This window comes from Gopherus evgoodei, chromosome 9 (assembly GCF_007399415.2).
Source record: "Gopherus evgoodei ecotype Sinaloan lineage chromosome 9, rGopEvg1_v1.p, whole genome shotgun sequence".
Classification (NCBI taxonomy): domain Eukaryota; kingdom Metazoa; phylum Chordata; order Testudines; family Testudinidae; genus Gopherus; species Gopherus evgoodei.
The window spans coordinates 89997990-90014981 of record NC_044330.1 but is presented as its reverse complement, the minus strand read 5'-3'; the positions used below and the strand labels follow the sequence as shown (position 1 = coordinate 90014981).

The 16992-nt window shown below is 44.0% G+C and overlaps 1 protein-coding gene across 4 annotated transcripts in view; it reads right to left on the bottom strand.

Annotated features, from left to right (window-relative positions):
* Positions 1-16992, bottom strand: part of DCX (doublecortin) — a 124587-nt gene that overhangs the window by 23137 nt on the left and 84458 nt on the right. For 2 of the 4 annotated variants that reach the window (XM_030576112.1, XM_030576113.1), the window contains exons 5-6: positions 11398-11500; positions 7672-7809 (exon numbers count right to left, since the gene is read on the bottom strand). In XM_030576112.1, the coding sequence (XP_030431972.1) occupies positions 7672-7809; positions 11398-11500 (241 nt within the window). The remainder of the gene's footprint in view (positions 1-7671; positions 7810-11397; positions 11501-16992) is intronic. The other 2 variants (XM_030576114.1, XM_030576115.1) reach the window with 1 other exon arrangement.

The window sequence follows — 16992 nt, the reverse complement described above, 5'->3', positions numbered from 1 at the left end:
AACAACAGGGCCATGGCCCTTCTTACCCATCCTTCATCCAACATGCTCCCTGAACCAGGGGACAGGAGCTAGAACAGCATATAGCTACTATGACAGCTGTTTGTCAGCTCTTATTTTGCCAGGGCAGTTTAATCCCCTTTTCCGGACCCTTTAGACTGCTCAAAGACATTTCATAAGGCCCAATGGGATCCACTAGTTTATAGTGAAGTACATGAGATCACAATCAGGCCTTGGGTGTTTAGCCACCTGTGATCCCTGCATTTAAAGTTCCAGATTTGTTAATTCCATGTATCTCTTACAACCTAGATAGCATAGGGAAAGGAAACAGAAATTCTAAGGAAACTTACCTTTGGGTCAGATTGAGCTGTCCTTACACTCAGGGCCGGCTCCAGGCCCCAGCGCACCAAGCGCGTGCTTGGGGCGGCATGCCACGGGGGGCGCTCTGCCAGTTGCCGGGAGGGCGGCAGGCGGCTCCGGTGGACCTCCCGCAGGCGTCCCTGCGGAGGGTCTGCTGGTCCCGTGGCTCCAGTGGAGCATCCACAGGCACGCCTGCGGGAGGTCCACCAGAGCCGCGGGACCAGCGAAAGGCAGAGCGCACCCCGCGGCATGCCACTGTGCTTGGGGCGGCGAAATGGCTAGAGCCGGCCCTGCTTACACTGGATAATATCTTACTATGAGAATAGTCCTATTGAAACCAATGGACCTTCTCTTGGCAGTAAGGCACTGCTCAGCATGAGTGAGATGGATAGAACTGGCCTTTCTGAATTTTTGACTTATGGAGGGCTAGACTGAACCTTTAGGTAAAGGCCTGAGTTATAATTCCTTTCCTGCTCCCCCTTACTCCAGGGGGGAAAGTAACCTGCTGCAGACTCTTTTCAGGTGCAATTTACTAGTCCCTGAAACTCTCCCTGCAACAGTTTAGTTCTGTTTGTCAGTGCTTTGGGAGCAGAGGTACAGAGACTTGACTCCACCCCAGACCAGGGGTGAAAGTAACTTAAAGGACTTATCGGTACACTGGAGTCTTGAGCAGGGGGGCGGAGCTCAACTGGAAGGGGCAGGGCCTCAACCAGAAGAGGCAGGTCCTTTAAATCCCTCAGCCTTTTAACTCACCACTGGAGTGATATGTGCAGCGGTGGCCAGGAACCCTGGGCCTCTTGCAGTGATTTAAAGAACCCAGGGCTCCGCTGTGGTAGTGGCGGCCGGAGTCCTGGGCCCTTCAAATCGCCGCCTGTCATAAACAGATAAGTAACAGTTAATAGAACAAAAGTGCTTCATATCTCTTTTGCCTGGAAAGGGTTAACAAGAACAGTGAGCCTGGCTGTCACCTGACCAGAGGACCAATCAGGGGACAGGATACTTTCAAATCTTGAAGGAGGGAAGTTTTTGTGTGTGCTGTTAGTTTTTGGTTGTTGTTCACTCTGGGGGCTCAGAGGGATCAGATGTGCAACCAGGTTTCTCTCCAATCTCCCTGATACAGGTTCTTATAGATTCAAAATAGTGAGTACTAGATAGATAACGCGAGTAGGCTTATGTTTGCTTTCTTTATTTGCAAATGTGTATTTGGTTGGAAGGAATTCAAATGTGTATTTGGCTGGAAGGAGTTCAAATTGGTATTTTGCTGAAAAGATTTTAATTTGTACTTGTATATTTAGGCTGGGAGGGTGTTCCCAGTGTCTATAGCTGAAAGACCCTGTACCTATTCCATTTTTTAAATTTACAAAGATAATTTTTACCTTTGTTCTTTCTTTAATTAAAAGTTTTTCTTGTTTAAGAACCTGATTGTTTTTTTATTCTGGTGTGAGACCCCAGGGGACAGGGTCTTGATTCACCAGGGAATTGGTGAGGAGAAAGGAGGGAAGGGGGAGAGAGAGGCTAATTTCTCTCTGTGTTAGGATTACTTTCTCTCTCAGGGAGAGTCTGGGAGGGGCAGAAAGAAGGAGGGGGGAAGGTGGATTTTCCTCTCTGTTTAAGATTCAAGGAGTTTGAATCACAGTGATCTTCCAGGGTAACCCAAGGAGGGGAAGCCTGGGAGAGGCAACGGTGAGGGAAAGGGTTTAATTTCCTTGTGTTAAGGTCCAGAGGGTCTGGGTCTTGGGGGTCCCCGGGCAAGGTCTTGGGGGGACCAGAGTGTACCAGGCACTGGAATTCCTGGTTGGTGGCAGCGCTACAGTTTCTAAGCTGGTAATTGAGCTTAGAGGAATTCATGCTTGTACCCCATCTTTTGGACGCTAAGGTTCAGAGTGGGGATTATACCATGACACCGCCAGAGCCCCGCTGCCAGAGCCCTGTGATAGCAGAGGTGGCCGGGAGCCCCAGGGCTCAGGCAGCAATTGAAAGGACCTGGGGCTCCCAGTTGCCGCCACTATCCCTAGGCTCTGAGAGCAGGGCTCTGGCGGTGATTTAAAGGACTCGGGACTCCGCTGCGGTCATGGTGGCCAGAGCCCTGAGACCTTTAAATCACAACTGGAACCACAGAGCTCCCGGCCGCCGCTGCTACCTCAAGGCTCCAACAGCAGGGCTCTGGTGGCGATTTAAAGGGCCCAGGCCACTGCCAGGAGGCCTGAGCCCTTTAAATTGTCAGGCTGGGAAAGCTGCCCCCTCCTGGTATAGTTGGCGGTGTACCAGCTCTTGCTGGTATGCCCTACTGTATTGTACCAGCTTACGTTCACCTCTGTCCTAGACCTACTTGCTCTTATCAGCTCCATGAATCTTGCTCTCCCTCTTCACCTAGGGACAGCAATCTAGGAGACTGTTGGATTGTGGTGAAAGGTTGGGATGCCATCTGGCTCATGGGAAACAAGGACAAGGAGAAAGGTTCTACGGAAGTCCATTCTGAACTGCTAAAATCTGATACATTCAATGGATTAGCTCACATTGCCATGATAATATGTGAGAAACTAGCAGTGTCAAAGCAACGGGAAGGTTCAGTCTGAGACTTAGAGGGAAATGACCCATCATATGGCAACAGTCCGCTCGATGTTGGGAACAGCCATTGTATCGAAAGAGAAATGAGACAGGCAGAGCTCAGAAGCTAAATGTCCACAACTCTGTCAGTGAGAGGGAAGAAGGGATACCCTAGGAGATACAAAGCTTGCTCTCATCAGTAAAATGTGATTATTGGTTCTCAGACACCCTGTGCCCCTGTGACAATCCAATATTTGTCCTCTGGAGATGGAAAGGAAAAGCCTGGTTCATAAGGAATATGAATATTTTGAGGCAATTCCTTATTGTAATGAATGTTAGTTCTAGTTCCTGGCATCAGTGACTACAGACACACACAAAAGATTGAACATCTCAGAACTATTGCAAAAGGATGAAAACAATCTCGTTACAATGAATAAGAAGCAGCCTGGAACCAAGACAGCTCAGGCAGCTATTGTTACAGTTAATGGGAAAACATGATTGAATATGTCTGGTAAATAAAGGGAGAGCAGGAGTGTGCTAAGAAAATAGTTTGGCCTCTTCCTATAGATTGGCAAACTTGTTTTTGGAGGATACGTTGAGGAGGTGGGATTTGGATGCCTCTAGATAGAGCCCTCATTTTGGAGGGAACTGAGTCTTTCATGGTGCATCCAGGGTGTGTCTAGACTGAAGGAGACACTCTGAAGAGAAACTCCCTCGGGCAGCAGGCAACAACGTGCCAGCAATTCCTGTTCTTAGGCTGACCAGATGTCCAGATTTTATAGGGACAGTCCTGATATTTGGGTTTTTTTTGTTTATATGGGCTCCTATTACCCCCCACCCCCTGTCCTGGTTTTTCACACTTGCTATCTGGTCACCCTAACTGTTCTATTTCTAAGACCAGGTAGCCAAGATCATTGCAGCAGCAAGCATCCCCGATCGGGGTCATGGCCCTTCCATGCACAGGCCTGATGCTTGTTTTTAAAGACAAGTGTTCAACTGAAGGATTTTTTTTTATCATTGTTAATTTAGGGGTGGGTTTGGGGCATGAGATCTGATCGTGTACCTAGCTGGGTGAGACTCTGCAAGGGTTGCTATAATAAAAACTCCCAAAGCAGAGCAGAATAAATCAGTACATTCCAAGTCACATCCAGCTGACAGTGGCTATAATTAGGTTACTCAGAGACAGCCTTATATACCTGCCTTTTTATATTTTCTTAACTATTAACATGCAGCAATCCACAAGCAGTTCTAACCGTAGTGACTGGAGCTGAGATAGCAAATATGCACCCAGTGTTTGGTTGTGCTCCAGGAAGGAATGCCATAGGTCCCAATTCACCTGCATAATCTGACAATTTACTGTATATCAATGGATACATGACCGTAGTGAATATGGGACAGACTGCAGGGTTGTCTCAGGTCAATGACAAATAAGGGCTTAACTTCAGCTTGGTTCTCTCTCCTTGAGTTTGGGGGAAGATAATGAGGGAGACCTAGAGATTGCAGACCAATAAATCAGTTACCCCAGCAGGAAGGCACAAAAATGATGGGCCAGGGGACAGAAGGAGAAGATGCTTTTGAACATGAAGGATGCCACACACAGTCATTCCAGCGCTGGGACTTTTCTGAGCTTGTGAGACCAGTTTAGTGTTTTTGTCTATACTGCTCTCCGATTATACGGAGATAAAAACCATCTCAAAGCTTTTTCTGTGAACCTTTCTATGAGTTTTTCAGCTGTGGATTTCAGAGCACTGTGCAAGGATTGTAAGTATCACTACTCCCCAAAGAAGTGGAAAGGTTAAGTGATGTGCCCAAGGTCACAAACTAAGTCACTGGCAAAGACAGGAATAGAACGCAGGTCTCCAAACTCCCATACCTACGAATTATCCAATGTACCACCACTGCTTCATGTGTAACAAATGCTTTCAAATCCTTAATGTGGGGAATATTTTATATATGTCAACAAAGACAACTCAAAAGTGTTTCTAGGAACCTACAGTAGGGCAAGTGGACAACATTTTCAGGCTATCAAAGCTGCATCATCAGGACCATCAGCACAAGAAGGCTCTACTGAGGCAGTTCTCTCTACCAGTACTGTATAAACATCCTATTCCTTTTGTCCAATATCTGCAAACCCCATTCCTTGTTGACAAATAAGCCACAGTACTGGAGGCAGAATTTGCCTTAAGATTTACATTGTCTGTATGTCAAGGGTGTGGGCTCAGGTAAACACTCTTAAATGATGGCCAGAGGCAAATCCACTGCTGTGTACATTCTGATTTTTGTTGATGATGAATAACATGTAATTTCCCCATCTGGTCTTGCAGAGAAATTGCATAATAAAGATGATAAACACAAGGAAATATGTTCTGTTCTATACAGGTTCTTATACCATGCTCATCACCATAATATCAGTGTAATGAGTAGGGCTCAGGCAGCTAAGGTCTACATCTATGTCAGAGGGCATCATACTGGTGCTCAAATACTGTGATGATGAGCATGGGTATAAGAACGTATGAATAAAAGAACAGAATGGATTAGACACTGGGAAATTCCAACTTCCAAAAAGAGAATAAAGGAAAGGATGAGAGAGGAAACAAGCTTTACAAGTAGGGATAGGAGGTCTAGTGGACTGCAGAAATATTAACTTACTTGAAGCAAAGATTCATTCTGCATTTTACTCAGATAAAATATGTGAGAACTGCATGAAAATGGGTCAAAATCTTTTATTAATAAGGATCTTATTTGGCATCATTTTTTGCTTATCTTGTTTGTCTCTTGATCCATCTGAGCCTAGTGATTGTTTATGAAATAAAGTGTTCTCTCTCATGTACTGTGTGTGTAAAGTCTGACTTAGTCAGCACGGTAAAGCCAGAGCCTTTATTACAAACTCGGTGGAACAGGAAGGCAAGACGGTGTTCCTTTTTCTCTCCATCCTGACAAAACAGCAAAGGATCTACTGGTTACATTAACAGCACCAAAAAGTTCAACTGATTTTTTTTTTCTTATGAAACAGAACAGGCAACCATTTCTTTCCACACTGAGAACACAAAAATGTTAAAGGGTCACTGTCGAGAGGGATTCGAGGGATCTACTTGAAAGTTGTCTTTCATTGTTGGTCTTCCCTCCAGACCATTTACTACCATATCCAGAGATGATAAGCAGTCCTAAATGTCCTGCTTACTGATTTATATAATGCAAACAAGCGATCGCATGTACCCTGTGAGACCCATCAGCGAAGCAATGATTCACCACTTTGTTCATACTGAGTTGCTCAGCAAGTAGGATATCAGCAATACAGAAGTTGCTGGACTGTTTGTCTATATAGTCTACAGTTCTGGTTCTGGAAGAGATTAATACCTGATCCGTTAGAGGAAGGCTTAAGTAATATCCCATAATGCATTCAGGGCCTGATCCAAAGCCCAGTGAAGTCAGAGTTCGTCCACTGACAATAGGCTTTGGATCACGCCATCCATACACTTAGACAAATACAGTATGTGTTTGGGATTGTAGCAAGGGTATGGGCTACACCAAAACTGGTTTTAAGAAAAGCACATGACGAATCAGGAAGGAAAGGAATATAATATGGGATCACCTTTTAGAGACAAACCAATTTTCAAACCATACAATTTTGACACTAGTCCACTAATTTAACTTAGTATTCTTCTGTATTTTAAGAGCATCATAATAAAATAGATGACCTGCTTCTTGTGGAAAATATCATTAAAAACTAGTTATTAAAAGCTTTATTTCCAAAAAGCCTAAGATACTTCCAATGCAATGCAGTAGTCGGCTTTCTTTTGGCCAGTCACACACATTGAATTACAAGACATAAAGGGGCTGGGAGAAGGAATGATGATTCTGGTCATGTATGCTATGAGGGTAGAAAGATTTCGTGCTCCCCTCTGGCATTTAGGGTAACCCTATTTAGATTGGGCAGGCACCTTGGGACCTGCTTCTGAGGGGAGTCTGCCACTTTAATTAGAGGCCATTCCCTGCATCTCCTGGAGGAAGTGTTCCAATGGATAATATTAACACCCTAGGCCCACTGTTCCTATAATATGATTTCACCAGTTATCAGAGATTTAATGTTCAGGCTTAGCTTCAAATTGCACCAGGTACATATATATATATCCCTATCACAGGTGTGCTACATGGGCAGTTGCTAGACAACCTGCCAGTTTCTATCTTGGAGAGACAGAGGCATATCCCACATTACTGAAATATGAAAAGCTACTGTAGCAAATGAAGATTTCATTCTACTTACTTCCAGCTCTGGACAAGTGGCTCTATATCATTTTAAGGAGTCTATGGCCAGCTTCTGCAAAGGGCAAGGTTCTTAGTTTTCTTAAATAGGCAGGCATATTTCCAGACTATATAATTATTAACACTCACATTGCATAGGAGGTTATTTTAAATTAAAGTACATCTAAGAGAAAAAAACACCTAATCTGACAAAATTGGATCTTGCTATGCCTCAGTTCCCCATCTGTAAAATGGGGATAAATAATTTTCCCTTTCTCTCACCTTCATTGTCTTGTCTATTCAAGACTGTAAGCTGTTTGGAGCAGGAGCTGTATCTTACTGCATGTTTGTACAGGGGCTACAATAATGCAGTCCTGATCTTAACTGGAATCTTTATACATTATCAAAATGCAAATAAATAAAAATTACAGGAAATGCCTGAGGTCACTGTATCGAAAGATACATGGCATTTGTTTCCTTGTGTGGATGGAGTCAATATTTATCCACCAGAAAACAATCACTCACCATCTTGATGGTTACCTGAATCGGCTGGAGACTTGCTCCGGCGCATGGGGGCTGGACTTTTCGCTGAGCTCTTCTGAGGGGTTGGGGATGACTTGCTGCCTGGAGTGGTCGGAGGATTCCCTTTCATTACACGGCACTCTAATAAAATAAATGACACACATATTTAGTTCTCTTATTGACTTTAATTGATAGGGGCCCTTTACCCTGTGGAAAGCACCGAGAGCACAAGGGTGTATTGTAAATCTAATGAAAGAAATACCAGACAGCACAGCACTTCATATTTTCAATTTGCTTTACAAACACTGGGGAAGATTCAACACCTCTGAGCACAGGAGGCAGCTGGCATTCCCACGCAGCTATCCGATTCGCCCTGGGGGAGGGCAGCATTAAAATCCAGCAGAGCTCGCTTGGCAGAGTTGCTAATTCAGTGCCTGCCTAGGTCAGTTTCGTTCCCCTGACAGAGTGGAGTTGTAAGTGGTTTGCACTTCTATGCTCTTACTGCAGGCAGACTTACCACTGGCATGGCCCTACAGCCTCGGCTGTGCTGGTTTCCACTGGCTCACCCTAAGTGATGAATCGGGTCCATTAACTAATTAATCTCTGTAGCATATTGACAATGGTCAGAGTGCACCGTGGGAAAAGTCAGAAGAAAGAACAATTAATATGTCTCCTGGCCAGCTGAGGCCAGGGTAAAAGGTGATAAAATGCAGCCCACACTAACCAGCCCATGTGTAACAGCTATGGACAATGAGTGACATTTACTCAGGTGCAGAAAACCAGCACAAGCCTCACTGAACCACTTAAGCCTCACTTATGGCCCTGCATTAAAGGCTTTAAGTGGTGCACAGACCATCTGCACCAGAGAGAATTTCAACCAGCCTGAGCAAACCCTCTTTTGTGATTTCTCCAAGCTGCAGTCTTTTGGGAGCTGCACCATATGCAGATGTACAAAAATGAAGTCCCCTGGGCACTCTGCCCATGCTCTGACACTCACAAGTAGATTACAGTCCAACTGTGTTTTCTTAAAAAATAAAGGTGCTGGTTCAGAGAAAAATGTAAACACCATTTAGGAAGGCTCCAAAGAGGCATATAAATGCTACAAACCTTCATGGGAACTAGGATTTCAAACAATCCAAATCTTGAACTCAGCAGTTACTTGAACTGGGAGGTACCTGGAGAAGTACTTCTCCACTTCTTAAAGTTATTCATTTCATCCAGATAGGGGGAAGATAAGATGAAGAGGATTTCCCCTTTGTTAAATGCTGATTAGTTCAGCCCTGTGTCCTTAGACCTAGATCTTCTACATGGATACCCTTACAAATGGACATTACGGTGGTTTTCCAATTTAAATCTCCCACATACAGCCCGTGTTTCATGGGGAAAGCTCAGCTCAGCCAGCATTTATTTGGATTTAAAATCCCCTTGACTGGATTCCCTAATGGAAATGAAATAAGGCAGCACACAGAAGATGAATGAGTGGTCAACCGAAAACAAGTTCTCTGACCTAAATGTATGCTATTTATTTATTTCTATATCAGAATATCTATGAAAATGTAATCGCCCTAAATTTTCCCTCTGGCTTGCAATGAGGCAGCCAGCCTCATTGTCTTTCTTCCAGACAGTTTGCTGGAAAGTTTGCTTTTGGGTCATGCAATATGATAAGAGAGGAAATTATGCCAGTACTTTGCACTGTGCTCCAGGGATATCACACAAAGCTAATTAGAATTAGCAATGAACCTGTTCGCTCTGTTCTTTAATGCCATAAGATGCATAACATGCAAAACCTGTAAATTAGACATAGGAAGGTTTAATGTTTTTAAAAGTATATGATATCTTATAGATGGTATTAAAGAAGCACTGATCGTGGCTCCATAGTTATAGCTGAGTTGATATATACCCCATTTCATATACATAAACAAAGGAAGGGATGGAAGGGGTTGCCATTAAAAGATAACAGTATTTTCCTATAATTGATAATGGAAATAATGGGGGATCTTATAAGCCACTGTGTGATAACCATTGGTAAATATTGACATTTTAAAGGCAACCATTGTGTGTCTGTGTATCTAGACAGATACATATATGGAGAGAGGATGAAACCCTGACCCACTGAAGTCAATGGCAGAACTCCCATTGTCTTCAACAGAACTAGGATTTCATCCAGAATTTTTAATTAGCTTGCTATAAGACTGGCTCTTGCAGGCTAAGATGCTGCTGCCAAGATCAGTGGGTTCACAAGAGACATGGCAATTCTGGAAGAGTACAGGGCCTCAGCAACAGTGAGTGATGGATGAATTTGTGACTGGCATTTTGGAGGGAAAAGATGACATACACCTTTTTGGTACTACTTCTCATCTTGTCTCTTGATGTCTCATCAGATAGGACCTAATGGCCAGCAATCTGAGTGCACATCTTCCAGCTGGGGAGGCAGACATTCCCGTGACAAAAGAGATTGTAATGAAAGACATTCATTTGCAAGACATCAGGAAACACAATGATACTGGATCCCTGTTTTGTGTGATTTATAACAAAGAAGGATGCTGGTGGAAATGGGAAGAGGGTGAGGGCAAAAGGAACACTGTCTGCTTTTGGAAATTGCTGAGCACCTGAAAATGTGCCTCTGAAAATCAGACCAGGCTTATTTTTGTTAAAAGACATCCAAACTGGAAACGTGTTTGGAATCCAGGGGCATAGGACCACAACGTTCGGCCTCCTTTCAAGCTGTTCTGCTAGGATTTCATCCAAGCTGTTTTGCAGTACGGAGCTCCCTCAGAGCTGCGTGAACTCCTGGATTTCAAGAAGAGCAGACCTCACTTGACTCTCACGCTGATATTGAATGCAAAGCACTGTTTGGATGCTAATGTTTTATTGCATTTGTAGCATATAATAGCTCACAACTAAGGTTACACAGGATACCTAAATATCTCAGGCGTCTTGGGAAGCATCAAGCTGAAGTCTAGGGACCAAATTTTCTGTCCATATAAATGGACAAAACTCCACAGAAGTCAGTGGAGTTGCACTAATTGACAGCAGCAGAGAATTTGGCCCTACAGATGTGCAATCACAGGATAACTGCAAGCATCTGAGACCGCTAGGGTAAATCCTACAATTAAGATGTGTATGTTCCTTGATATCATAGATTTCATATCTTCATTGATACCTACAGCACTATAAATGTGGCACTGCAGTCAGACTGGAGACAACTCGTGATGATAGATCACCCCCAAAAGGGATAGCATGCTCTAAAATGTTCACCCCTTTTCAACTCTTACTCCTCTTTACAACCAACCACAGTAGACAGTGGAGGAACCTTAGCTCATAACTGCCTTAGCTCCCATTTCATACACACACATATACATCTTTCAAACACAAGAGTGGAGATCATTTTGTGAGTCTGTTTTTATTACTCGGGGATGGAGTAACTGATACTACAATCAACCATATGCATATAACTAGGACGACATTTGCTAACAGATTATGTTGCTTTCCAATAAGTATAAAATTTTAGTGGCTTTAATGAGTCCACCTATTCTGCCTTGTGGCAAATCAGTCAATGTCCATCAGATTACAATAGTCACTGAGTGTCCATTAACCCAAAAGGATGTTAATTACTTGTGCTAAAAAAAAAAAGCAACAAAATACAAGCAACCTCAATGAAACTGGGGTGGGGTGGAGGAAAAAAAAAGCCCAAGTAGACAGAGTAGAGATCAGTGTGTGAGATATTACCGTTTTCATCCAGAGAAAAGTCATCCTGTGCATAGCGGAATTTTTCCGGACCACAGGCAATAAATACATCATCATCCCCAAAGAAATCGTGGAGACAGGTCACCTACAGAGAGAACAAAGTCATTCATGTTATTTTTAACTGTTAATTCTGATGTGACTCAGCTTTAATTGACACATGAGGGTACTGCCTGCCTCTCCTCTCTATTTTTTCCCCCCAGCACTAATTTCGGAAGCCTGCTGCACAACACACTGTGTACTCCAGGCAAATCAAGCATAAAACTATAATTAAAAAAAAGAATAAAACCCCAATCACTTTGCAAAATGTAATGACGTGTGACCTTTCCAATCTATGCAGAAGTGAACAAGCTATATTACTCATCATAATGATACAAATGTTCTTGGGCTACCTCTCAGATAAGAAGCAGGAGTGGTCCTTACAGGTTATTGATCCCTTTACTCGTGTTGATTAGTACCATACCTCTCAGGCAGAGCCCACAGAATCAAAGGGACTACTCTGCAAAGCAAGGATCTCAAAATGGGATCCTGTGAGAATGAAATCGGGACTATGAGGTTTGAAAATGGGTGCAAATACTGATGGCTTAACTGTGCCATTGAGGTCTGGCCATAACAAGGGGCAACATGGAGGAGTGCCATCTCAGAAGCACCATTAGGAAGCATTCACCCAAATGCCCCCACAGGTCTCAGGCACACAGAGACAGTGTCCTCCCTACTACACTACTACACTACTACTGCACTTTGTGTGCAGCTTTTCTCACCCCTCTCCCCTCCCGCGTGCAGCATGTACATATGAGAGGAGAGCAGAGCAATGGCCCCACCCCAAAGCATAGAGGCTGGAATTCTCCCTGGCCGTTTTGTAGGCCAGACAAGTTTGGGGAAAGTTCCTACCCTGCTCTGTGATAAGAGCCCAGCACAATATGGCCAAGAGCTGGGAATTTGCCCCAGGACAGGTTTTGCCTCTGGGAAACATTGTGACTCCTTGTGCTCCCTGCTGCTTGACTGCCCCGAATGTGGTGACACTAAGACAATATCACATCACTATCACATCTTCTCCCATAGAACCCCAGCCAACTAGGGTGACCAGAAGTCCCGATTTTATAGGGACAGTCCCAATTTTGGGGTCTTTTTCTTATATAGGCTCCTATTACCTCCCACCCCATCCCGATTTTTCACGCTTGCTGTCTGGTCATCCTACAGGATGGGAAAAGTCAGCATGTGGTTAGCATGTGATGGGCAGTGAATTAAAGATCATAAAAGGGAATTTCAAATGAGGGTGACCATTCTGCACTGCCCTCTCCCCACAGTTCAGTGATGGAGGGTCCATTCAACAACAGAAGGTAATCACTTCCTCCCAACCTAAGGCAAGTTGTGTTCCCATGCTATAGATTGCAAGGATGCTGGGATACAGAGAGGAAAGCCTGAGATGGACAGCAGAAACAGTCATGTTTATAAGGGCCTGAATATCTCACCTCTCTATTTTGCCATCCTAAATGGGTGGATAGAAACATCTGGCAACAAATTATGCTCCAGATTCCCATCTCGCTTTTGTGGCCCTACAGAACCAGGGAGGAATGGAAGCAATGCATCACCTTTGGGGGCTGCAGACCACAAATACAATCAGGGAAACGGACACCTGGGAGTTAGGAAACAAAACAACCCAGGGCAAGCAACACACTGGCTGTTGTTGGGAGAGCATCCTGTGAGGGGTGAAGTGTGAAGAACCGTCACAGTGGAAGATGGTCTTTAATTAAAGTGTTTTTGATAGGCAGGTAACTGTGACTCCCACTACTGTTCCACCGATGACTGAGGTGGTATTAACAATCTGTACACAGAATCAAGGTACTTTGCTGGCTGGCCACAAAATTAAAACACTTTCTGGAGGCAATGGAGAAAAATGCAGTGTGCAGCCTCTGGGGGAGTTCCAGACAAGATGTCACAGACCCCACTATTTGATTCTGGGAAGCATGTCATAGTGGCTTCTCTGGTTCCAAAATGGGTTGTGCTCTCTAGGGACAAAAAGGTGAATCAGGTTGGTTTCCCAGTCTTTTGCTTCCTTGCCTGGCTAGGACTGGCCTGACCATGGGAAAATAAAATATGAAGGGATGAAACTACCGTCTATTGTTTTCTTCCTTGCTATCTGTAAGATCACCTCTAGTTCTGGTGTGCACATTAAGTGTAACTCAGAGCAACGGCTACTTACAACCAGATTATGCCTTTTAGCCAGAGCCCTCAATAGTGGGAGGGTGAAGCCATGATGGGAGCAAGGGAGACATTTTGTCTACTGAGGCATGATGATGCCTGGAGCTCTTCCATGGGAGACGAATGCCCATGGTGCCTCCTTTTAAGGGATGCTGCATGTGCTCTCCTCCATGGTTGGCCAGCTCTGATTTCACAAGCCTTTGAGTGGCTTGTACCCTGGAGACACTATGAGACAGAGTAGTACCTATACGTAGCAGAACAGAGGAAATGCACCTGGGGCTGGCCCCGGCACTGGAGAGGGGGGCATTACACCCTGCTCCTCACTCGATGGGCACTGATACATGGGTCAGCCACAATCCGCCTTTTAATACAACGTTAGCACACAAAAGCTATCTGCAGTTTCCATCTTGAGTGAAAAAAGTCAGCGGGTGCCATTTTGTTAAACCTGAGTGCCCTTCTCCCAACTCACCCGTGACTTCGTGATACGCAGTCCAGTGTCTGGAACCCTAGTCCAGCAATCTCCATAAAGCTCCCACAGACACTGATGATCCTGTTCATTTCAACTGGGCTATGAGAAATCTTTCTGAGTTACAAAGTTCATCATATCTCCCCATGAGGTGAACAACTAGATGTCCTTGTTACTTTGCAGGCTGGTAACTTTACCCTTTCTACAGAACAATCATGTTGCACACAGAGCTAGCCTGTAACCAGGTGCTCTCAGCACCATCTGCCTCATCTTCCCTCACCCACTCCCCTTTTAGTGTTGGTTACATATAGGAATTGTGTCTTGTTCCATATTAGATTGCAACATCCTCCAGACAGGGATATTAGCTTCCTGTGTGTTGTCCGGCACCTAACACAGTGGAGCCTGAGCAGGATTGAGGCCCATAGGTGCTGCCGCAATATGAACCACAAGCAATAGTGCTCTTTTAAAAGATGGATGCTCTCTTTTGCTCCTGCATCTGCAGCTAGAGTTGTGACAGCTTAATTGCATAGTTACAGTGAAATATAGGATGTGATTACACAGTAACACCGAAATCACTATGTTCCTGGAGACTCCCCTGGAATCAGGGGTAATTACACAGTAACGTGTGCTAATACTATTGTGTTATCTCTAAGTGCAGTTAATTGGAGTCATCATTGTGCAACCACTAGTGGAAAATGTGTACATGAGGTCACTTGGGAGAGAATCTTATAGACTCAGACTGGTCATCAACACCCTGCCATTCTTTTCACCTGGCCTTGTGGCATATTGGCAGGTGTTCTTCTGAGGCAAAATTGGATGATAATACTCTTTCACCATTGTAAGATGCCTTGAGAACTTGGAAGAAGGGCAAAGTAATATTATTATTGTTATAAAGGGAGAAATGTTAACAGGGAGACTTGGGGAGACCATAGCACACCAAAAATACAGAAAAATAAAGTGGTGAGGATTCCAGGATGAACCTGTTTAGGGATTAGGGCCCCTCTGAGAATCATGAAGGCAGCTCTAGCTCCTTTTCTCTCTCTGCCTTTTCGTCACATTGGAACTTTGTTGGCCAGATGTTCCCAAAGTCATCTAAACTAGCCACCTTTAGGTAAGGAGTGTGCAGGCAAGGAGAGAACTAAATTAGGACATCCCTCAAAATTGTCATACTGGGGTAGCCATCAGCATCCGCTCGGAGTGAGGGTGAGCTCAGCAGCATGACAATACATGTGCTAGAAATGGGAAAACATTTCAAACATTTTCAAAAAATTCAATTTCCATTTGTCATCAGAATTTTCCGGCCAGCTCTAATGTCTGCTGTGGTTTTTATACAGAATGCTGCAGATTGGCAGCTGATGGTTCCTGTTTTGGCATGTCTGTGTCATTCATGATGCAGTCTTTATAGTTTGCATGTAAATTTGAAGGGTCCATAAAATGCGTTGGATAGACTGAAGATCAACTTCCTGGAATAGTTCATCCCTATTTATGCCCACTGATCTATTTGAACTAGACTGAAAAAGTTAATTTCAAGCTCTAAAAAATCAAATGTAAAAAGGGCTTTCAGCTATTCTGATAAGATTCCGCATTGCACACTGGTTATTACATCTAATTACAGCAGGAGACTGCTGTAGTTAGGGTTGCAAAGCAGTTGCTAGCACAAGCTTCTATTTTCCACATACACGGCTTCCAAACACTAACCTTTAGGGCAAATGTCTTCTGTAGTGGGTTTTGATCTGAAGTAGAATTTGCTTGGCAAATTCTCAGCAATCATTTTCTCCCATGTTTGATTAAAGCCTGGTTGAAAATGGTAACTGTATTATTTTTAGACCAGTTTTCAGCAAAAAAGGATGGTGTTTGAAACTTGAGACTTGGTACAATATAGCCCTCATTAAGGTCTAGAGTCTTTGCTTGCCTGGAAAATAATTCATTTGATTTAATACAGATATCACCGTCTGAATACTTAGTACTGAGTATGTGCAATAGAAAATGTACTTAGGTCTGAGGGGCACACTTAAAAATAGATGCACTGTGCAGCTAGTTGAGAGTGCACTGGTTCATTCAAACCATTTATAAGCACTCTTGTCAAAGCCTTCCAGATGAGATCAGGGAAAGTTCAAGCTTGCTTTTACTCTCTTCATGTCATCCTGCAAGCCAAACACTTTTGCTATAGCATTCCCCACAAAAAGAAAAAAAAACCACTCAGAAGTAATAGACTGATATTCAACCTGAAGCACGATTGAATATTCACATCATGCACAACATCAGAGGCCTTGGTCACGCTCAGAGCAGGATGGAGAGCTGATTTCCCCATGCAACTCATCACCCAGAGTCAGCTTGCAGTGCATTTTAGTTCCTGTACCAGCAATTAGGTAGAGGGGGAGGCGAGAGAAAGATGAGGCAGTATGGCACAAAGAATTTAGCTGATCCACTGGTTGTGCTTCTAAATTGCATAAGCCATTTACCTCTACATTTGCTTTTACTCCCTTTTCCCCTATTTTAATTTTTTCCTTAAAAACCCAAAGGAAATTAACTGTAAAAAAATCTATCATAATGCCATGTTAAGATTGCAAGATCCAGGTCTCATAAGGTTAGGAGATTCCAAAAGTTAACTCTTATGCAATGCCAATGCAGCCAAGTTCCACCTATTCCCTTATAATATATAGTACAGGGATTGGCAAACTTTGGCCCGCGGCCTGCCAGGGAAATCCACTGGTAGGCCAGGACGGTTGTTTACCTGCAGCATCTGCAGGTTCAGCCGATCGCCGCTCTCATTGGCCGCGGTTCACCGTTCCAGGCCAATGGGGGCTGCAGAAAGTGGCGTGGGCTGAGGAATGTGCTGGACACTGCTTCCCACAGCCCCCTTTGGCCTGGAACGGTGAGTGGGAGCTGTGATTGGCCGAACCTGCGGATGT